Source organism: Meles meles, chromosome 6, assembly GCF_922984935.1.
Source record: "Meles meles chromosome 6, mMelMel3.1 paternal haplotype, whole genome shotgun sequence".
In the NCBI taxonomy this organism is placed as follows: domain Eukaryota; kingdom Metazoa; phylum Chordata; class Mammalia; order Carnivora; family Mustelidae; genus Meles; species Meles meles.
Genome location: NC_060071.1, coordinates 71,455,349 through 71,479,459, shown reverse-complemented (window position 1 = coordinate 71,479,459; position 24,111 = coordinate 71,455,349). Strand labels below are relative to the sequence as shown.

The 24,111-nt window shown below is 39.5% G+C and overlaps 1 protein-coding gene across 3 annotated transcripts in view; it reads left to right on the top strand.

Moving 5' to 3' along the window:
- The window catches only part of FBN1 (fibrillin 1), a 229,460-nt gene that overhangs the window by 124,664 nt on the left and 80,685 nt on the right, over positions 1-24,111 (top strand). For all 3 annotated transcript variants that reach the window (XM_046008182.1, XM_046008181.1, XM_046008183.1), the window contains exons 11-22: positions 1,676-1,855; positions 2,518-2,658; positions 4,402-4,521; positions 7,647-7,772; positions 10,065-10,187; positions 13,366-13,488; positions 14,550-14,702; positions 18,459-18,512; positions 20,376-20,501; positions 22,968-23,093; positions 23,580-23,699; positions 23,914-24,051. In XM_046008182.1, coding sequence (XP_045864138.1) covers positions 1,676-1,855; positions 2,518-2,658; positions 4,402-4,521; positions 7,647-7,772; positions 10,065-10,187; positions 13,366-13,488; positions 14,550-14,702; positions 18,459-18,512; positions 20,376-20,501; positions 22,968-23,093; positions 23,580-23,699; positions 23,914-24,051 — 1,530 coding nt within the window. The remainder of the gene's footprint in view (positions 1-1,675; positions 1,856-2,517; positions 2,659-4,401; positions 4,522-7,646; positions 7,773-10,064; positions 10,188-13,365; positions 13,489-14,549; positions 14,703-18,458; positions 18,513-20,375; positions 20,502-22,967; positions 23,094-23,579; positions 23,700-23,913; positions 24,052-24,111) is intronic.

Below are 24,111 nucleotides of genomic sequence, written 5' to 3'. Positions count from 1 at the left end.
ATATTAGCCTAATTTCTATTAATGGATAAAACTAGTATAGAAAGTATCTATGGGAAAATCCCTGTGTGGCAGTGATAACAAAATTACTGATATTCTGACAAGAAGGAGAAAAGGAAATTTTAAAAATCACATGATTAGTTTACATACAGAAAGAGCTATAACAAGATGTGGCCATCTGTAGGAAACATGAAAATGTACTAGTAGGTAAGTAAAGTAAGTAAAGTAAGTAGTAGGTTTCCCTGGAAACCTGGATACTGTCTTAAAACACCTTTTTGGAAGCTCAGGGAAAAAACATGTCACAAATCTAAAAATGATTTATCCAAATAAAGACCCAACGTGAAAAATAGGAATTAGCCTATATGTGCCATCCGAGGGAAATCCTTGATTAACTCAGGTGTACAAGTTCAGGGAAATATTATGCCCCATTAACAACATACTCACCAGCCCTGGTATTCTTCTGCCCCATGGTGCTGCTTCTCCAACACTTGGTTGTCTTTTTACAAATAGGTGTTCCTCAGGACTCTGTCTCTGTACACCCTTCTCTTCACTCTCCACACCTTCCCAGGCGAGCTCCTTCATCCCCATGGCTTTACATGCCACCCACCTACTGATCATTCTGACACTTCTATCCAGCCCCCAATTCTCCGCTAGGATTCAAACTCTCACACAGCTACTATGGGACAAATCTGCTTGGATATCTGCGTCTCAAAATACATATGTTCAACATGGAATTTGGCTTCTGCCCACCAAACCTGCTCTCACTGCCATTTTTCCCATTTGGTAAATGTCACCAACATCTACCCAGTTGCTAAACCAGAAGACTATGTCATTCTTAATTTCCTGTTCCCTCTGTTCTGATATTTACTCCTTCATGAAGCACTACCCACTTATCTCTAAAATATGCTTCAAATTCATCCACTCCTGCCCATTTCCATCGCTGCCTCCCTTGTCAGCCAAAACTTTCTTGCCCTTGGTGTTCTGTAACAGCCTTGCCTCCCTTCAGAACATTCTCCATGTGTCAGCAAGACTGATCTTCTGAAAATGTTCGGTTGATTACATCCCACGTTAGTCTGCTGAAGACTTCCAGTGGTTTAAAATAAAATCCAGGCTTTTGGGGTGCCTGGGTGGCTCAGTGGGTTAAAGCCTCTGCCTTCGGCTCAGGTCATGGTCCCAGAATCCTGGGTTCGAGCCTCGCACCGGGCTTTCTGCTCATCGGGGGGCCTGCTTCCCCTCTTTCTCTGCCTGTCTCTGCCTACTTGTGATCTCTCTCACTCTGTCAAAAAAAAAAATAAAAAATAAAAAATCCAGGCTTTTTAGTGTGCTCTTTAGAGTTCTGTGGGATCCAAAATTGGGACTGAGTTGAGAAAGTGGTATTTGATTCTTCCTTGAGGTAAATTATGACATAGGTAAAGACTTCCTAAATTTGGGGAGAGGTGTGTGATACACACTCTGGGGAGTTTGGTTTTGGTTTGGATTACTGTTCTAGTATGGTTGCTACTATAACTGTTAGGATGGGAATGAAGTCCATTGGCTTTTTCTCTCTTCTCTAACTGATCTTTGTAGTCTGATGATTGATTTTGTTCAAAGTTTCTTTGAAATGTAAGGGTGACTTCCACAAGTGTATGACTTATGCTGCAACTCAGCTTTTGTGTTCTGTTGTGTTGGGTTTTTCCAGAGGATTTCAACAAGCTGTGCTCCGTCCCTTTGGTAATTCCTGAGAGACCAGGATATCCTCCACCGCCCCTTGGTCCCATTCCTCCAGTTCACCCTGTTCCTCCTGGCTTTCCTCCTGGACCTCCAGTTCCAGTCCCTCGACCACCAGTGGAATATCCATACCCATCTCGGGAACCACCAAGTAAGGATTGAAAAGTCATCTGGTTATTAATTTTTTTACATTAATCAGTTAACTTTTTTGTTGTTATTTACAGTGCTTTAGTCATTAAATGAGTATATCAATTCTCAGATTAACTGCTTGGGTTGCATAGAATTGTTTTTTTTTAAATTTTTTACTTTTTTACTAACATATAATGTATTATTAGGCCCCGGGGAAAAGGTCTGTGAATCGCCAGGTTTACATACTTCACAGCACTCACCATAGTGGGTTACATAGTATTGTACATAAGCTTCTCATATTCTCCTGATGAATGTCCTGTGGTTATTGACAACTGTGGGAGAGCTATAGGAGAGATTTAAATCTGATTCACAGGATGAAGTCATAGAGGAGGTATAAAATTATGCATTGAGCTTTATATAATGCAAAGCAGTTTTGCAAGTAATTACCAAGAACTCATTGCCTTTGTCATTTACCCAAACTGGAGGCTTGAGAGTAGAGCAGAAAAGAGGCAGGGAGAAGCAAGCTATGGGGATGGTGCAGGACCTGGCTGCAGGTGATCTCTGGAAGTGGGCACAGACATAGGCTTTACTCGCCCCAGATGACCTTTGTCCAAAGAGTTGGGCCAATTTTATGATTAAGCATCTTGCCTATGATTTTAATGGGATTTAATGTTATTCCTTCAGGGGTGCTGCCGGTCAATGTCACTGATTACTGCCAGCTGTTTCGCTATCTCTGTCAAAATGGACGCTGCATTCCAACTCCTGGGAGCTACCGGTGTGAATGCAACAAAGGATTCCAGCTGGACCTCCGCGGGGAGTGCATTGGTGGGTGGCGCCTCTGGTTAGGTCAGCCTGAGCAGCCATGGCCATTTCCTCCCGTGACTAGATGGGTTTTCTTTTGCAGCTGTAATAAATCAGCTCAAACCTAGTGGCTTAAAACAACACAAATCTATAGTTCTGTGGGTAAGAAACCCAACTTAGGTCTCACTGGGCTAACATCAAAGTGTCAGCAGGGCTGTTTTCCTTTTCTAGGGTCTCACAGAGAACCCATTTCTTTGCCTTTTCCAGCCTAGAGGCTGTCTGCACTCCTTGGCTAATGGTCCCCTCCTCCTTCTTCAAAGCCAGCAGCATAGCATCTTCAGATCTTCTCTAATTCGTTGGTTCTCTCTTCCAATTCCCTCTCCCACTTTGAAGGACCTTTGTGGTTAAATAGGGTCCATCTGAATAACCCAAGAGACACTCCTCACCTCAAGGTCTGCTGATGAACAACCTTGATTCTCCTTTGCCACATAGCATATTCAGAGGTGCTGGGGATTAGGACGTGACTCTATTTGGAGACGGATACTATTCTGCCAGCTGTAGTGACTTTGAACTTTCATCATAAATACATTCAAGTCATTGCTGGTTAACTTCAACATATGTCATCTTATCAGAAGTCTGACCATTAAAATAAAACATTAAAACTCTCCCCAAATTATACGATTTTGCACATCTTACTAATTTAAGTGGATAACTCACCAGCTGTAACTCTAGTTAATCATGAAAAACTGAGGAGAGAAACTTTGAGCTGTTGACAAGTCGTTTAAGTTAACAAAAGGAGGAAATGTAACACAAGGCTAATTCATTTGTTAAATGGAAAAGAACACCCAGTTGCCATCTAACTTTTTAAAAATACATTCCTCCCTTAGTTCAATTATATGATCCAATTCTGTAATGATGAATCAGGTAGAAATAAGGAGCTCTTAGTTTGTCACACTGTGTAGTTTCCTGGTGATATGAATCCCCTTCTAGCACACACTGAGCGAGAGAGTCATTCAGTCCAGAGAGGTCATCCGGAGTGGCTGGAAGGGGACCTCTAGCTCACGGTGGGGGAGTGGACCTGCAGCAAGAAGCATGTGAGTCTGGCTAGGCGGGCTATCTTCCAAAAGCCTTAGTTTTCTCATCTTTACAAATAAGGGAATCTTTTTTTTTTTTTTTTCTTCAAATAAGGGACTCTAAACCACTTTGCTGTTAAATAGACTGATAGTTCTGGACAAGTGTACAACCTATAGGAGCCTGTCTGGGGATGAGGGTTGGGGAGCGGACTCTGTAGAGGTGAGAATAGCTCTTGAAGTGACAACTGTTTCATGTCTTGTTCTGATGTTCTTAGTTGAACACAGCTGGGGATGCTTAGATAAGGTTAGGCCTCCTTTTTATTGAAACAGAGAGCTCCAAGAGATACTCGGAATTCTACTCAGAAGCCACTTCTGAAATGTTGGTCTGTTCGAGTCCCTTAAGCCAGACTCAAGGCAGCGAAAATGTTTATCAGCTGGAGTGTGGAGGTGCTACATGTTTGGTATTTTTCTCTGAAAAATAACACAGGAAAACAAGATACTTTAACCGCTCAACCCGTTTTCAAGTGGCGGGGGACATGGTACATTGTAGCAGAAAGAGAAAAGATCCTTTTCATTGTGTTATTTATTTCTTATGAGGAAAGTGTTTTAACATGTAAAGGAGGCCAATAAAATGCTCTTGAAGTTATGAGTTATTGCTGTCTAACTTCTTACTAGAATATACTGTATTTTGCAGATGTTGATGAGTGTGAGAAAAACCCTTGTGCTGGTGGAGAGTGTATAAATAACCAGGGCTCGTACACCTGCCAGTGCCGCCCCGGCTACCAGAGCACGCTCACCCGGACAGAATGCCGAGGTACGGTCCTAGCTCGGGAGATGCCAAGCCAGGGGACATACATGCTGAGGAAGAAGTTTGCTTTGAAGGAATTTATAGAGTTTGAATAACCTTTGCCAAGAGAGGCTGATAGGCCCTTGTTGCTTTTTGCACTTAATTTCAGATATTGTCTCTCCAAAGAACACCGTCATAAAATCCGGCAGACATGCAAATCATTTTAAAAGACGCTCCTGGGCGAACCATAAGTGACTATGGACTCTGAAAAACAACCTGAGGGTTTTGAAGGGTCAGGGGTGGGAGGTTGGGGGAACAGGTGGTGGGTAATGGGGAGGGCACGTTTTGCATGGAGCACTGGGTGTTGTGCAAAAAGAATGAATACTGTTACGCTGAAAAAATAAATAAAATGAAAAAAAAAAGAATGAATACTGTGACGCTGAAAAAATAAATAAAATGGGAAAAAAATAAAATAAAAAAAATAATAAAAAAATAAAAGACGCTCCTGTTCTTATGGGAATATCTTATTTTTACTACTTTTTGCCTCATCACTCTTGCTCTTAATTTTTAATCTGAGAGCTAGGGAATGAGGTTATCCCTTGTTGACACAGAAACTGAGGAAAGTTTCAGGTGACATTGCACTGAGTTGATTTCTTAATGGAAAGGTCTGTAGGGGAAAGAAGGAGTCATGGTGGTCACAGCAACATCTCCTGGGAGCTGACGGGAAATGCAGAATACTCAGATCCAACCCCAGACCCACTAAATCTCACTCAGTATTTGAGCAAGATCCCCCCAGGGATCCATAAGCATTCTGAAGTTTGAGAAGCATCACTCTAAAAGTTTGCTCACAGAACTTTCTCTTTGGGTTTAGTAATTTATTACACCATCCTATATGCTTTTTATCAGATGACTGATATACTTTTTGGGACAGAAATAAGTAAGATGTACTTTCAACCCTCGGGAGCTAAAATACCTATGTCTTCATAAGTTTGGCACAAGATAAGGTATTTCCCTGATTCAGTAAAGCCATATAAAAGGAAGAGAATTTTGTGTTAAAATTAAATACAAGGAAAGGTCAAAAGGTTTGTATCACTTAAAAAAAATTGTCAGCTATTGACAGGAGTTAATTTTATTTGCCCCCCCCCCCTTTTTAGTGAAAGTTCTTCATGTGAGTTGAAGACATATAGTTTTTACTTTTTTCAGTGACTGGTTGCAGAGGCTTTGAATGTGGTTCTGGCCTAGAGATTTTTTTTTGCCATTGGTATATTTTAGTACATTACCTATAAATGGCAGTGTTGAGCAGTATGTCAACTTGCTAATATTTCTATTAATGGCCTCCTTACTGAATATAAATATAGTTTGACTGTTTCATTGAGTTTAGAACATTGTTAATATTGTAACTATTGTTTACGATAATTAGCATGTATGGTGTATTAGGCATTTTGAAGTAGTAGAGAATAAACGGACACCAATGTCTAGAATTCTGTGCAAAATAAGCAAATAGAAAAGATTATTGAATACTCAGCAGGGGCGAGAGCCAGCTGGTATCGATGAGTGGTGGTGTTATCGCTCGGAGACTTAATTTACTGGAGACCGAGGATTACCTAAAAGCCTTAAATATGATCGTCTTCAAGAGCTAGTGCTAAGCTTATCTCCAACATAAGGAGTTGATGACATAGTCATATTTTGGGGAAGATGAAAGTGGCCACAGAACAGAAAGACTGTGTACTTAGCTCAGGAGAAGTACATGATAGGCTGAAGAGAAGGGGACAGAAGATGCAGAGAGAAACACGGTAGAGAACTTTGAATGGCAAGCTTCCAGTTGATCTTGTGAGGCCGCGGGCAGACTGACGGGGCTCTGAAATTAGTGAGGAGAGAAAATGCTCCACTCTTTATATTGTTTATTTTATGCTTGGGCCTCAAAAGATTATAGAATCCTGAAGAAAAAAATTCTGCTCAAGAGTATGTGGCTTTTACTATTTTTTGGAGTGTGGAGCAAGTCAGATTTTTGCAAGGATTAAGAAATAAATGAGAGAGAAAAGGAGCGTAGGTTGTTGGCACAAAGATCAGACAGAAGAAAAGCCCAGACTGCCTCAGCTAGTCCAATGACTCGTGTGGAAACCACTGCTGGATCTGCCCAGAAAGAAAGTGCGTCTGAGGGTCAACCACAAGACACCGTGCAGACGCAGGGTAGACAGAGTAACCAATGTGCCATGAATGCACATTCCTGTCGTCCAGAGGATGCTTTGGGTGCTTGTACTCAGGCCCATGTGGCCTCAGCTCTGCATAGATAGCTCTGCCCCCAGGCACGACTATGTGGTTCCCTGGTCTCTGTCTTCTGGGGAATAGGCTCTGGCAAAGATTCTATGCTATGTAGATGAGGCAGCGTGTACTCCTCCTCTTTGGTGTTCATCCAGGTATCTAGCTGAACGGATAACCCAGGGTACCATGTGGTCCAGTTTGAGTTAATCATTGATCTTTAAATGAGGGATCAGATAACCCGTTATTTGAGTGATTTTCCTTTTTTAACACTTCCATAGCAAGCTCTGTTGTTTACTTTGGCATAATATTAAACACAACAGAAAGAAGGAGAAATGCCCCCATATTTTATTTGGTAGATAGACTACTTATGAAGTTATAAAAGAAACTAAGGCTATATAAACAATAAAACTGTACTTGGACCAGAACTGCCATAAGGAAGGTAAACATTTCATGGGATTGCTGGTTTTCAGATGGAATTAAAAATTTTTAATAGGATTTTTGTTTTATTGTTCTGATGTAGCTATGAGATCTGCATATGGTGAAAGATGCCAGCCAAAGTTTAATATAAATAATGATATATACTGGCTCATTAAATCAGCTAGGAAAATGAAGAGGAATCTGTTTTGTATATACAATTGAGATTTAAGGGGTCTTATTAGAAATTAGGGTTAGATCAAGTGCTCTTATATTGGCATTCTTTTTTATGTGTTGCAAACTCTAGTTAGTCATCTAAAATCTCACATTATTGGGTATCGGGTTTATGTTGAAGAATATTTAGTAATTAAACCCTGAGACTACCGTCATGGGTTTGGAGATGGAGGGAGGGAGGAATAAAATAATTGTAAACCCTCCAAGTAAAGCTATTTCTTCTGTTTTAACTTTAATTGTAGACATCGATGAATGTTTACAAAATGGCCGTATCTGCAATAATGGACGTTGCATCAACACAGATGGCAGTTTCCACTGTGTGTGTAACGCGGGCTTTCACGTGACACGAGACGGGAAGAACTGTGAAGGTAAGTGAGAGCAAGATGGCAGTCAGGTCAGGAGGATAATATTCATCCCCGTCTTCCATCATGGTTTCAATACCAGAAGTCTTTAACAAGGGAAGCCTGGGTGACTTGTTTAGTTGAGTCTCTGCCTTTGGCTCAGGTCGGGATCCCAGGATCCTGGGATCGAGTCCCACGTCTGGCTCCTTGCTTATCAGGGAATCTGCTTCTCCCTCTGCCTGCCGCTCCCCCTGTTTGTGCTCTCTCTCTCTCTCTCTCTCTCTCTGACAAATAAATAAATAAAATCCTTAGAAAAAGTCTTTCATAAAACCAAGTCAAAACATCCAGTGAAAGGTCAAAGTAGCAAATATATTTCACATATTGTTACAGGGGAGACAAACATACTTTGCAACAATTTTCATAACTTTAATTATATTTCTGTGAGTCAAATCACATTTCAGATATATGAGGAGAGCTTGTCCTTTAAGATCCTGGGTGATGATGAAACTTCTATTAGCATAGATCACTACTTCCTAATTTTATATCATTAGAATTTGTGTTTTTTTTTTAAACGGGACACACCTAATCTCCTGTATTTCTTCTTCAAATTTTTAACTGAACTATAGGTGACATGTGCCATATATATTTTTTACATTTATAGTCCTTCTGTTTAAAGTGTCTGTCTAGTAAGAAAACACTGCTAAGTACCTGACCATGTAAAATTTGTTTGAGACATTGACAATTGAGGAGCAGCCATCTTGCCTCTTGAATTAATCACCTCATTTTGAATTGGGCTGTTTCAAACATTTTTTCTTTTTCTCCGGCCATTTTTTCCTGAATTGAAAATATGACCATTATTGATGAGTTTCCACTTCTTAGACCTTCAGCAAAAAATGAAGAATGCTTCTTATCATCTTTCCCAACGTCTTTGGGAAAGATCCCAAGAATCTATTCATACGTTAAAAGAATTTCAAAATTGTTCTTAGAAACATTTTTGGCAGAATATTATCAGTGATTCAATTCAAAGACTTAATGCCAGAATTCTCGGTTGGGATAGAATACTGTTTAAAAAAAAGAAAAAAAAATCATAAATTACATTGGTCTGACTAAAGCCTGTAAGTGAAAACACACCATGTCTAGAAGAGCAAATACCTCTAAGAGAGCTGTAGTATCAAATAAAATAACATGCTGATGAATTTAAAAAAATAACCCTATGATCAGGGAATCCTAAAGGTTAGCTAACAGGGCTATACTCCATAGCCAAGTCTTGCATTTTAAAAATAGTTTTTCCTACCCCTGTTTAAAATGCTTCAAACTGTCTTCTGGTTTCTACTTTGTAAAGAATCAGGACATGGCCTAAGTACATTTTAAGTTCCATCTTTCTTAGTTTTGATTTTTTTTTCCAACGACTTTTTTTTTTAAAGATTTTATTTATTTATTTGACAGAGATCACAAGTAGGCAGAGAGGCAGGCAGAGAGAGGAAGGGAAGCAGGCTCCCAACCGAGCAGAGAGCCCAATGCAGGGCTCGATCCCAGGACCCTGGGATCATGACCTGAGCCGAAGGCAGAGGCTTTAACCTACTGAGTCACCCAGGCACCCCTCTTAGTTTTTTTTTTTTTTTTTAAGATTATTTATTTATTTATTTGACAGAGAGAGATCACAAGCAGGCAGAGATAGAGAGTGAGAGGGAAGCAGGCTCCCTGCGGAGCAGAGAGCCCGATGTGGGACTCAATCCCAGGATCCTGAGATCATGACCTGAGCTGAAGGCAGTGGCCTAAACCACTGAGCCACCCAGGCGCCCCGACCCCTCTTAGTTTTGATTTTTGATTTTATTTTGCAGTGCATTGGAAGTAATATCGGTGAGGCAAATATAACCATCAGGCTGTTAACACACTTGTCACTTTGTACACTGCTGTTTTTAAAAACTAGCCCTGGTAGCTTCCACTGAGACAAATTTCATACACACAAACATGTGTGCACATGCGAAATGTGTATATACGATTGTATGTGAATTTCATATCTATCACACATATGTGTGTATATGTATACATGCAGCATATATACAGTATATCATAAAATAAATTTAGCCATAGTTTGCATGTACATGTCAAAAATTGAGAACTTAAGAACACATATTTTATATGGCCCTTCTTCTTAAATGCTATAATTTGGAAGACAATTAGCCTTAGACTATAATAATAAAAAAAAAAAAAAAACAGAAGAAATGTGAAGAAAAAGAATTATATTCATTCAGGTTGGATTCCCCTGTAAGCTTACTCTTCTGGTCATAAGAGAACATATCTTTTTGTATTTTTCAGATATGGATGAATGCAGCATAAGGAACATGTGCCTTAATGGAATGTGTATCAATGAAGATGGCAGTTTTAAATGTATTTGCAAACCTGGATTTCAGCTGGCATCAGATGGGCGTTACTGCAAAGGTTTGTGCTATAAAACTCGAAGCCATATTCTTCCCCTGCTTTTTTTCCATTCTATACTTCTTAGAGATACCACTTTTCCCTATTGATTCTCTGCATTTAAAGTCCTCCTAGTTTGGTTTAGGAAACCCGACTGGACCTCCTCCTTAAGTCCAGCCATCCAGAGAGCTATGGCTCATGCTCAAGAGGCTGTTCTGACTTCAGAAAGGGTGTTTGGCCTCTTCTAAAGGCACCTTAAAGACTGTGTAGCAAATGAATGAAAAGCTAAATTAACAGTTGGTCCACCAACAAATGTGAGTATCTTTTTAAAGAAGCTGAATTCTTCCTCTTCCTTATATTTGGGGAATAATGGTAGTTAGGTCTTTTGATTGATGGCTGTTGTTTGCTACCTCTTACATCTCCACCTAGACAAAATATTCTAGATGCTTATTGCAGTGATCTCTTCTCCATAATTTCCTCCAGATATCTTAAGAGAGAGGAAGTTTTTCATAGACAATTTATTTAGGTATTATCGAATCACATAAGCATGAAGGGAAATAGAATTAAGCAGAAGAAATTAACTAAGAGCCATTGTTTAGCTTGGTAGCTTTTGAAATAACTGTACTGCTCCGGGTATTGAAAAAAATATGAAGATATTTATTTGTGCTGTTGAAGATTGGAGTTCTAAGAAGAGTTACTGAGTTAAATTTGTGCTTGTGTCTCTTGCCTTATGTAGTCAGGGATGAGAGATTATTTCCATTGGGTCCAAGACTTAAGTTGAAACCATACTTCTCAAGGAACCTTGTTTCTAAAACAGGTCCAGGAAATCTGCTAAAATACTGCACTGAAAGCCTTCTGCTCATCATTTCAAATGGGGAAGGGCAGAGTGTTCAGCTATTTCGGATTAAGAAAACAGAATAAAGTCCTATGATACCTCTTCTCCTGGTACCCGTGGTAGACAGTTTCGGTAAAGGTACCATGGAAGAAAGCCTTGTATTAAGTCGTTGGCAAGACATGCATTTTTCTGTAGGCTTAAAAGAGCTTCTATCCCTTGGTTGTTTACCTACATTCTCCATGACCTTCACATCAGTGGCTCTTAATATTGTGCAAATCTGTCTTCATAGCAAGAGAAAACATTTGAGTTTTTAAAAGTTGAACTAAGAAATAAGTTCCTGTACTTTTGAGCCCTGTGTTGGGAGGAGCTTATTGTTTGGAAGACAAGATTAACAGAAGGAAATATTCTACAACATAAAACAGAGTACAACAAAGTGCCAAATTGTGCAGATTAAGTGCTGCACAAGTAAAAAGAAAGGGGAAGGGAATGATTGCTGGAATATTTGGAATTAGGCTTCCAAACAAAATAACAGAAGGAAATGTGAAAGCCCCTTTGTGCACAGACGTTTTGCAAGAACACATTCTCCCCTTGCCTATCCACAGGGCATGCCGAGATTACTTTCAGTGCCTATAGGCTGCTGGTGACCCAAGTCACACCCTCTCAGTATTGAGTATGACCAATAGATAATACTGATGTAATTATCTCAGATGACATTATGACCTCATAGATGAAACTAGGTTTTGTAACTCTTTGCAATGGGTAAAAAAGATGGAATACACACATTAGACTAAGAATAAAGAAAAAAATTTCTTGTGTGCTGAATTTCTTCTTTTCTGTAGCTTTTCTCTTGACATCATTGGTTAAGATTTTCTCTCAGCTCTGAGTGCTTAGTTCTGAGACCACAAAGATGTGACTGTTCAAAGCTAGAATAAACAATGCAAATTTAATCCCTACAGTTAACTAATCTGATGACCAGCGTGGCCTCCCTGACCACTCACATTGAATCATGCCCTCTAAATCTATGTTGTATCTCTGTCCCCGTTAAAAAGCCTGTGTGTCCCTTTCCAGGATATAGTTGTCACTGTTTTACTGTAGATCTCAAGTTGAACAAAAAGATGACCTGAATTACTGAACCAATTTGAGTTCATGTATTTAAATATAACTGCTGTTTTAAAATACAATCTGTACATGGAATCTTGGACCACCTGAATATATCTTGTGCCAAATAACACAAGCTAAGTAAAATCTAGAGGTGTTTCAGTTTCAATTTGCCTTCTTAAGGTCAGAAAAAAGGAAATAGTTACATATACTAGTTATATATTATAAAAGGAGTTGTTATAAAATGACTTGCTTAAAAAAATAAAATAACTTGCTTCTAAGTGTTATACGTTTTCCAAAACACAATTTTGGTACCATTTCTATTTCCCCATATTATTTTTTTAAAGATTTTATTTATTTATTTGACAGATAGAGATCACAAGTAGGCAGAGAAGCAGGCAGAGAGAGAGGGAGAGAGAGGAGGAAGCAGGCTCCCTGCTGAGCAGAGAGCCTGATGCGGGGCTTGATCCCAGGACTTTGGGATCATGACCCGAGCCAAAGGCAGAGGCTTTAACCCACTGAGCCACCCAGGCAAAAAAAATCTTTCTTCTTATTAGTATGTGCCCAATAAAGTCTTTTACCAGACCTTCCTAAGTATATACATATGATACTAAAAAATATCTGTAATACTTAAGAAAGATATTTCTTTGCTGGGTTCCACTTGCTTACAGTGCTGTTGTTGGCTGGAAATGGTCATCAAAATCTCCTATATTCATTTTCCATTTCTTTTCTATGGTGTTCCATCAGGGTTTCATTTCTCTGTCTCTTAATGCCATTCTAGTCATCTCAGAGAACGAAGGCATGAGTGATATTGGAAAGGACACTGGTCTGATTGTTGGATGCCAAATGGAGTCGCTTCCTGGCCAGGTCAAAGTTGCAGTCTATTATCAAGTTAGGTTTCTAGTTCTGACAGTGCTGGAGGAATCACCATGTGAAATGTTCAACAAGATCCTTTGTCTGTTAGCTGTCACTTTCCTTCTTCTAATTCTGTTTTTGCTTTTGTGATTCTTATTTCGGATAAAAAGATCTCAGGAGAATGTGATTGAAATAGCTTTTTCTGTGGTAAAAAAAAAAAAAAAGCTCTTGTAGTTTATGTCAATTTCTGCTACCCTTCTCTCAAAGGACAATGAAATTCATCTCATTGAGCTTTTATGGTTGGTGCTGCATATTCTTTTCATCTTCCCCATTTTCGAGTGTTGTAAAAGAACTGTAAACCTGGTTTCGTATAACTGTCACTCCATTTTTAATAAGTGCTTTTCCCCACCACAGATATTAATGAGTGTGAAACACCTGGGATCTGCATGAATGGGCGCTGTGTCAACACTGATGGCTCCTACAGATGTGAATGCTTTCCTGGACTGGCCGTTGGTCTGGATGGACGTGTGTGTGTTGGTAAGATAAAGCCATGACTAGACATATGCTAGAGATCCACCCTCTGTCGACCCATAAACCCCACCAATAACAAATGCACTCTCCTGTAACAGACAGGACAGAATATTTATGGGGGAACAAACCAACAAGATCAGTTCTCTTCTTACATGAATTGGATATTAATCTAAGAGAGAAAGATGAGCTGAGATAAATGAAAACCAGGGGAATCCCTACCTCCTCTTCCCCCTTTACTTTTTTAATCATGTAGATGTCCTCAATTTTCTCCAAGTCTTCTTTGTTCATAATGGTCTTTGAAATTGGCCTATGTATGCTCATTATCTCATAGTGAACGTTTTCAATAGGGAATTAAATGTCCAAAGGGAAGCATAGAATGCAAAGGAGGATATGGATGATGAAGAACTTTATGTAATATTTTTATATGGCTTTATAAGAAGTTTGAAATTTGTTGAGAAATGGATATTAATTTTATCTAAATTATTTTCAAGAAAGGTAGTCAATAAACCTTGGAGTTGGGCATAGTTGGAGACCCGCTTCCTGGTGGTAAAGATAACACTACTTGGTAGACCAATGTCTACAGACCTGTACAGTGAACGTTTTATAGATTAAAATTCCTCCTTTTTCAAAGTACATCGAATTTAAACATTCAATAATGGCATGTTTATTTTGAGGTAGGCCACACCGCTTAAGAAAGGTCTTCTTTATCATAGGGTAATATCCATTACCGCTCATCCATTATTCAGTTAACTTGTATTAAGTGCCTGCGCTATACAGGTCTGGGGAAGACAACAATGAATGAGACAGAATCTCAGCCCTTAAGAATCTCACAGTTGGATAAGCCATGGTAGTCTAGAAAATGGAAAGGCTCTGGCAATTGTTTCCAGTTCCTGGAAGCTGAAAGCAGTTTGTTTGTTTGTCTTTTTCTGTTGAAATCTAAGACCAGAGGCATATTCTGTGAGTTAGAACAGGGATAGGGGCTAAATAAAGCCGGCTTCAACTTTGACCTGGGGAGTTCTCCTCTGTTTGAAGTGACGGTGTGATGACAGATGCGTCTCCTCGTTTAGACACACACATGCGGAGCACATGCTATGGCGGATACAAGAGAGGCCAGTGTGTCAAACCCTTGTTTGGTGCCGTTACTAAATCTGAATGCTGTTGTGCCAGCACTGAATATGCGTTTGGGGAACCTTGCCAGCCGTGTCCTGCACAGAATTCAGGTATGTGGTGTCAGTGGAATGCCCTCATACTGCCAGTCTCTTGCCTCCATCTGCAGTCTTTGCACTTATGGATGATGATATGCTCTCTCGGGATTCATCCTATGCCTGCCTGGGTCTTGGCAGGGCTACTCAGGGTCTGATCACATATTCCTCCCCCAATCGCAATGGTCATTGGGAATCGGCAGCACATTTGGGAACCCCCATCCCAACTCCTCCACCTTAATAATACTCGTGCTGTCTGGAGTTCATGCAACTCGCCTTGTTCTCTAAAGTAGTTTCACAGTGTTTGCATTTTGCAGGAACTATTATAAAAGCAGAATTTTACAGAGTGTAAAAGTAAATAATTTTCAGATTACCTGACTATTTCCAGCTTTTTCCCAAAAGGCCATGTGTGAATTTTGTTCAAATTCCTCATGTTGATTAAGGTGCGCTTCTCCTAAATGATTTTATTCAACCTTGGGGGAAAAGTATTTTTCTCAATTTGAAGTGACATGGCATAATGAAAGAAAATTAGTTGGTGAGTCAGAATTCTTCCAGGCCACTGGCAGGCAAATTACTTAACTGGGAGGTTCAGTTCATTGTAAGATTTTGTTTATTTAGGAATTTTGCTCACCTGCTTTCAAAAGGATTTGATATGGCTTATAATAGAAAACAGTTATAAAATAGAATAATATGGAAAAGGGATCCTTAGTTTTCTCATCTACAAAATGAATCATCTTAGATAATCCAGAACATCCTCTCCAGTTGTAAATTATTTCTATATGTAAGGCAAAAATAATTAATTGAAACTAAAGCAATAAACTGTCAGCATTTGGAAACTTGGCAGTTTCTTTCAGTGTTCTATAATAAAGTTAGATCTAATATTGAAAACATGTAGTTCTGATTGGTTTGATTGACGTCTCAGATCTAGTTAGTCCATTTCCGGTCTAGATACAATCAAAGATTAAATCACAGTTTTTAAACATTTGCTATTTTAAAAGCGATAATGTTTGAAATTAGAGAGTTAGAAATTAAAATATGAGAAGTTAGAGAAAGTTAAAGGGAAGACTTTAAAAGAAATGAGGGATGCAGGTTAAAGAAGAAAGCTTTATTATGGCTGATTACTTTGCAAATTACCATTTTTTAAAAAATTTAATTTCTTTTCAGTGTAACAGAATTCATTGTTTATGCACCACACCCAGTGTTCCATGCAATACATGCCCTCCATAATACCCACCACCAGGCTCCTCCAACCTCCCACCTCCTGCCCCTTCAAAACCCTCAGATTGTTTTTCAGAGTCCATAGTCTCTCATGGTTCATCTTCCCCTCCAATTTCCCTTTTATATATGATTACCCATCAGTTCAATTCATGCTCACAACAATACTTCAATTATATAGCATCTAATATGCTGTATGTTATCAGTACTGTCCTTTTGTATGTTACTTTAACTTTTCAAAGTACTTTTCTTACATACTTTGAATTTACCAGACAGAGGAGTATCATGAAAACTGTTTCACAAGAGTGGAGGTGATTTGTTTACATCTTCAGTAAGTGGCAGAATTAAAAGTTAGAATCTAGGACCCTTGGTGCATAGAGGTCTTTGCTTTTACATTTTCCTCTGGGCCAAGTACATCTCCAAAGAATTCTTCCGATACCTCAGAATATGAAGGAATCTTACAAAAGGATGACTTACAGGAGACCAGATTTCTTTAAGCAGTAAAGCTGAAAGGGGGTTAAATTTGAAGCCCAGCCCTACTAGCCTCTGTTCTGTATTTGAATGTGCTTACACAGGAGAGGTACCCCTGTGGACGTGCTTTCATTCCATTTGGTTTCTCCTCCTCTTTGGTAAACGAAAATGCCAGATCATGAAGGATCTAAGTGTAGAGTATCCCTTATTTCAGAAGACAGGGGATATTTTAAGAGATACTGAAAATATCCAGAAGATTCCTTCTTTATTCAATTTAATGAGAAACTCCAACCCCATCACATCTAAAGTCTGTCTTTGTGCTCTGGAAGGAAGCCAAGTGAGCTATCTATGAAGATCTTTCTCCCTGACAGCTAAATATTTACTCCTTGCAGGAATCAGTCAGTTAAACCCACTGAAGTGTAAGTATTAGGAATTTTCTCGTATGTCCTCATACCAGTGTCTCTATGACACAACACTGAATTAGCTCAGCAGTACCTACCATTTAATAAATGCATGAGCTGTGCGAGGAGCTGTGTTGAGCACTTTCTGTGTTCTCTTGGGAAATCCATAGACCAGTCATGTGAGCTGAGTATCCTTGTCTCCAGTTTACAGAGGGGAAACAGAAGGGGAAGGGGAAACTACCAGAGGGTAAGGGCTTGCTCCCAATAACATTGTCATCAGTATTCAACCCAATGATGAGAGCTAATACGCAGAAGATAGTCTAGGACCAGATTCTACCCAAATGGAAAAGAACAGTGACAGTAATTTCCTTCCACTCAGGCCAGGCATCACCTAATTTAACACTGACTGTAAAACTGGTTTTTGCAAAACTGGCATGATATTTTTTTCTCTGTTTTGTTACTTATAGTATTTCAGAAGAGTTTTAATTAATTGCTGGTGTGAGAGAATAATGACAATGCATTTCTTTTTGCTTCTAATCCCAGACTTTCAAACACGAGAAGGCAGCCCCCTTCCCAATTGTTCTTTTTTTGGTCCCATTTAGCCGGATTTAAAAATTAAGGAATTTCACCACTTTTCTCAAATTTACATTTGCATAAAGGCAGAGGTTCTGGGGGATTCAACCTTCCTTTTTTTTTTTTAAATCAGTGTAACTCCTTTGCCTCCACGGTCACCAGGAATACAATTTTCTAGCATGCAGAAGTATAAGAGCTATTTGCTTCCACAGTGAGGTGTGGCTGGCCTTGGTAAAAAGGCCTATCCCAATATCCAGTTCCCCTGCCACTTAAGCACAAATGATTTGCATTTGACCACGGGACTCCGTGGTTGCCGGAAACTGTGGGCAACTAGGAGGACACTTTAGTTTGTTTTCCTTGGATAAAGCGTGATTCCAGTTAGTTTTCCATTTTCATCATTCACTCTTATGTTCATCTAAATCTTGTTGGAATTGTATGTGAAACATTGCACCAGTTTTTGGAAATAGAAATCTGATTGGGAACATATTCTGTATACCTCAATTTCTTAGTAAGATCTCAGTTTTAACATTATGCAATACTTTGCCTATGGATTTATCATATAGAATGAATCTAGTATCCCGATGAAGATGAACTTTAAAAATCCACTTAAAGGCAAGTGCAGATACTTTTGTTTTTCTTCTGAGTGGAGGCTAGAGAATTTGCAGAGAGAAATGAGAAAATGTTAAGAACTTGATTGTATTAAATGAAAAGAAAAACAGTTCACACTAAGAAACAAAATTATTCCCAAGACGGTGGGAGAACGTTTTATTAACAGTTAAGAAACCACATTTTAACAGGCACATTTCACTGTAAGTGTAAAGTGTTCCCTGCTGAATAAAATCAAATTGTAGGAAAAACACCTTTTCCGAAACTGCTTTGCACAAGGAATCGCTATAACTTGCCTGTGTCCTTCCAAGTCATTTTTCACAGTGATGCAAGCCTTTAAAATGGGAGCCGGGTGTACCAGGGACTCCCTTGGGAGATGCCTCCTTTTCTGTTACCACTTTATTTCGGTTCCACTCACTTAGGAGGAAATGATGTGTGCAAAGCCAAGCAGAGGATCGACCTGTTTGGCAAACAAGGGAATCATTGACTATCTGTTAATTTCTTGCAGCGGAGTATCAGGCGCTCTGCAGCAGTGGGCCAGGAATGACGTCCGCAGGCAGTGGTAAGCACTTGGTTGAAAGTCACTTCCTTCAGCATGTGCAGAAGCTGCACTGCTAGGCCTTCCTGTGGATTTCCTGTGGGTTTACACCAGATTGACGAGGTCTGACCCCTTCTCTGGCCATGACTGCATGTGTACCTGGGACCCCTAGAAGCCCCCAGGGGCAGAGCAGCTATGGCCCACTGCATCCTGGGATTGTTGGGTTTGGGTGTGAGGCTTGGTACTGAAGGGTGAGCGCTCTCCCAAGGTGCTCGTTGGAGGGATACAATGACTGTAGTCTCTCATTCACGAGAAGAGGCAGTCTGGTCCTCATCTGGCTCTTCCATGATCAAGTACAGTTCAGGGTTACTGAATTGTTATCCATTCACATGTTGAATGATTTATTGACTGTCGAGTGTTCAGTCAAGATAAGATGATAGAGGGAGCTCTCTTATATTTTGTAGCAAGCAGTGATAGCGATTAACTGAGTTGGAAGAGAATGAAATATTTAAGTGTAGGGCTTAGAGCTAGAGAAATATCAGGACCATAAAAGAATTAAAGTTAAAAGGGAAAATTGGAACAAGTGTAAAAATAAGTGACAGGAAAGACGAAGGGATTATTTTATAAATACAAAACTAAATGATTCGATTACAGGACAGTTCTGAAAAAAAAAGTAGATGGAATTGATTGTCACTTCATTCTCATGATTAAGTTCATCATTGTGTGTGGATGAAGGTGAAGAGGAGATATTTGGGGATTAATTTATAACAAATAAAGAGTTAATGGAGAATAAATAAAGTTGTGATAGGGACCCAGAGAAGGAAAAACATATCAACCCTGACTTATAGAAGATTTAAGACTAGCCATTCACTGATTGCCATTCTACATCACCCTCGACTATAGAGCTCTCCTCAGTCTGTGGGCACACAGAAGAGAGAGGACCCAGCCTCCTCTGGGCTGGGCAGCAGAGGATTTTCCAGACCAGGTGGTGTTTGAATGGGCTTTGGGCCAATGAATAGACCTAGCTCCAGACATTTTGCAACATAGAGCAAAAGAGCATCGTATGTTCATGGAAGAATGAGAAATTTAAAATAAATAGTCAATTTAAAGTAAAGTAAATAAAGTAAAATAACGAGAAATTTAAAATAAATAAAATTAAATAGAAATTTAAAGTAAATTTAAAGTTCATATTTTAATTTAATCTCAAAGATATTTTTGAAACTACAAAAGTTTGAACCATGAGAATGATACAGTTATCCTGTTTTTAAGTTAACTCTGATGGCACTGTGGAAGGTACACTGATGAGGGATGGGCTGGTGGCAGGGAGACCAGTTGTAGGGACTGGGGCTCTGTGGTGATCCACTTTCCCATCTTGATATTTGAGCCAGAAGACCAGGGGTTCTCCTTCAGCCTGGTTAAGGATTGGTAATCTTGTAGTTCCAACTCAAATGCCAAATTCTTCTCAAGGACTGATAGAAAGATTTGAATCAGGACATCTTTTTTTTTTTTTTTTAATTGTGTTATGTTAGTCACCATACAATACATCATTAGCTTTTGATGTAGTGTTCCAAGATTCATTGTTTACGTGTAACACCTGGTGGGGCATGCAATCTGTGCCCTCCTTTATACCCATCACTTGGCTAACCCATCCCCCTCCCCCCTAAAACCCTCGGGTTTTTTTTCTCGGAGTCCACAGTCTCTCATGGTTTGTCTCCCCCTCTTGTAGTAAGAAACAGTGATCAAGCTTTCTCATCTAAGTGAATCTTTGTTTTTACGAGGTCCTAAAGTTGTTACATTTCCTATAATGTTATTATTTTTTTTTTTTATAATTCTTTGACCTTTCCTTTAGAATGCTACTGATACTGAACTTTTTTTCTTGTGGTGCAGATATAAATGAATGTGCATTAGATCCAGACATCTGTCCAAATGGAATCTGTGAAAATCTCCGTGGGACCTACAAATGCATATGCAATTCGGGATATGAAGTGGATTCATCTGGGAAAAACTGTGTTGGTAAGAAGTCTCACCTGTTTCCTAAGACATCCCATGCATCATGCATTCTTTCTTCGTTGCTTGCGGGAAACTGCTTTTGCATAGCCTAAAGGACTGGGCAAATGCATGGCCTTCCCTTTGGATGTCAGCATGGCACATACATGTCTTTATTAACTAAAAGTTACATACCTGAATCCTGATCATTTATAAGTAGTCAAGTGTCATGTTCACTCCAAAAGAGAGAAGCTCCTTAGATGTATGAAACACAGATTGTGAGCTGTTCTCATATGTCTACAAAGGCATCCCTATTTTGACTGAGAGAAGCAACTCTTCTCCCAACCACTTACTAGATATCATCAAAGAAAACCCAGCTTATTTTCAGTAAGAACTGCTCTCTGTTAAGTTTAGTAAACACTGTATTTTTTTAAAAAAAGATTTTGCTTATTTATTTGAGAGACAGAGCATGAGAGAGAGCATGCATGAGTAGGGGAGGGGGCGCAGAGGGAGAGGGCAGCGAAGCAGGCTCCCCACTGAATGGGAAGCCCTAAGACCAAGAAGCAGGGCTCTGTCCCAGGATCCTAGGCTCATGATCTGAGCCAAAGGCAGACTCTTAACCAGGTTGAGACTCTTTTTTTTTTTTTTAATTATTTTTTTATTTATTTGACAGAGAGAAAGATCACAAGTAGGCAGAGAGGCAGGCAGAGAGGTAGGCAGAGAGAGAGAGGAGGAAGCAGGCTCCCTGCGGGGCAGAGAGCCCGATGCGGGGCTCGATCCCAGGACCCTGAGATCATGACCTGAGCTGAAGGCAGCGGCTTAATCCACTGAGCCACCCAGGCGCCCCGACCAGGTTGAGACTCTTAACCAGAGACTTAACCAGGTTAACCCAGGTGCCCCAAGCAAACACCACATTTGATACTTTAACAAACCTTAATGAAAGTATCAGCCTGTAGCTAAAAAAAAAACTTTGGTAATAAAATGTTCAACATGGGCACCATTATTTTTTTTTCAACTTTCTCCAGTTGCCTAGACTAGTATTTTCTGAAACATACTGGCCATTCAATAGTGCAGTGACATACTGACTTCTGAGAAATGAATTCTTCCTCTCTCACACCCTTAATTTTAAGGCTTCGTTTTGGGGGGTACCGTTGTGATTTGACTACACATGGTATTTTCAAACTACATTAAACTCAAAACAAGTTTTACCATTTCATTTTTTTTAAGAGCCTCTTCCCTTCGGCAAAAATCATCATTTATCTGAACAGGCCCAGAAAGACACAAAGATGTTTTAGCTTCATCCCCAAATCACCCCCATTTGAAGCAAAAGGGAGAGTTTGAGGAGAAATAGGGATTCTTTCTTCAGTGCATTAGTGCATACTCCAAAGTGGGAATAATTGTCACCAGGTCAGAAGAATGTTCAATTCCAGATTCTGTTTAGAGACAGGAAGTGAGCAATCGAAGATCCACCACAGCCATAGTGCTCCCGGGAGTGGCTATTTTTTATCTTAATCATCAATTCCTCACTTTAAGGTTCCAGATCCTTCTGACATCATCAAGGTTCAAAGACTGCAATAGCGACTCTTTTGGGAAGCGTTAGCATTCGCTGTATCATTTTCACAGAATTCTCACCGTGTCATTTCCTCATACAGTAACGTAATTGTATACTTAATTTTCCATATTTTTAGTTCTTTATAAGGGTATTTATAGTTAAGTATATTTACTACTGTGAGCCTAAGCAGCTCTCCAGTGCTGAATCTGTGTACCCTTTATCTTAGGGCTGCCAGACTGTCAAATAACGATCTAAGCGGCATTTTGCGATGTGTAAGAAATTCCTCGTGGACGTATAGCCTCTTCTGTGGGTTGTGTGCTGTCGTTTAACCCAACCGTATATAACATTTCCTGAATTACCTAAGTAACACATACCAAAACTTAGATTTTGCCACAGACCTATTATTCACCTGAAAGTAAGGAGTTTTTCTGAGCTCTCTGAATCTCAAGTCTGAAATTCCTCGTGAGAATTATAAACTCTACAGATTGCTTCCTACTCTATAAACACAACCAGAGGCCATTGCAGTTATTCTAGAGAAGAAACACCCACGCTGGAACTAACACATGTTAAAGATGGGCCATACTTTATAAATATTTATTTAGTTCCTTAAATCAATAGGATTAGTTCTTTTAATTCTGGCAACAATGAACAGTTAGATAGATTAATGATTCCCAGCAAATCCAGGTTTCTTCCTATTCTAGAAAGTGAATTGCATAGTATCTGGTGACTTTAGACTTTGCAGACACCTAGTAAAAATAATCAGATGAAACCCCTATTTTCCTTAAGTTAGGTAATTTAGGCAAAAGTCAATGGTAGATGAGTTTTGCCTGTTTGCTTGGATTAATCATATCATATGACCTTAAAAAATTAACCTGAAAAGGCAGAGAAATTGCCTGCAAGGAAGGAGCTCCTCTAAAAGTTCCTGTTTGTTGGTTTTCCAGATATTAATGAATGTGTCTTGAATAGTCTACTTTGTGACAATGGACAATGTAGAAACACTCCGGGAAGTTTTGTCTGTACCTGCCCCAAGGGATTTATCTATAAACCTGACCTAAAAACCTGTGAAGGTAAACTGTGTTTTTCTTCTTATGTTATGTACTTTACTGTCTTTTGATATGCCGCTGAAAAACCATGGGAATAAATTAGAATCACTTCTCTTTTAGACAAGTATGTCATTGTAATTGAGATTCTGTGGTCCTAAATGACCCTTCCATGTGCTCTGGAAGCTACTGATGGTACTTACCTACAGTTGACATTCTGTTTGCCATCGTGTAAAAATGAAGAAAACAGCACATGGTTAGTAATTCAGAGACCACACTTCATGTTTGCTCCAGACTTTCTGGATAAAAAGATTCAGCCAGATGCCAGATTCTGTGCTGTAGAGATATGCTCAATTCTTATTTTTACATTCCATATAGCCTAGAAAAAAATCTATCTAGGCCAGATTTACTCTCTAATAAACAGTGTGTGGTAGCAATTGAGGCCAGGGTTTAAATATTCTTTCATGCCCAAGACTAGGTTGTAGCAGTAATGTGCACCTGTTTTTGTTTCAGACATTGATGAATGTGAATCAAGTCCTTGCATTAATGGTGTCTGCAAGAACAGCCCGGGTTCTTTTATTTGTGAATGTTCTTCTGAAAGTACTCTGGATCCAACAAAAACCATCTGCATAGGTATTTATCCTGCTAACCAGTACTGTGTTTAATGTCCACTTTTAATGCAAAAGAGATTATTGCAAAATAGTGTTAAGTATGGATGAACAAATTTTTAAATGACCATTATCAGTTGTTTCACGTGTCATTCTTGCTGTGATTCCAATGCACGTTTGAATTTTTGATATAGATTCTATTACGTATGTATTAAACATCGTCTCCTACCTCCCTGCAGAAACCATCAAGGGCACTTGCTGGCAGACTGTCATCGATGGGCGGTGTGAGATCAACATCAATGGAGCCACCTTAAAGTCTGAGTGCTGTTCCTCCCTCGGTGCTGCCTGGGGGAGCCCGTGCACCCTCTGCCAAGTCGGTAAGAGAGACAGACTCTTAGGCTCTGGGCCCCTCCCACTAGTCACTTTGCTTAGAAAGG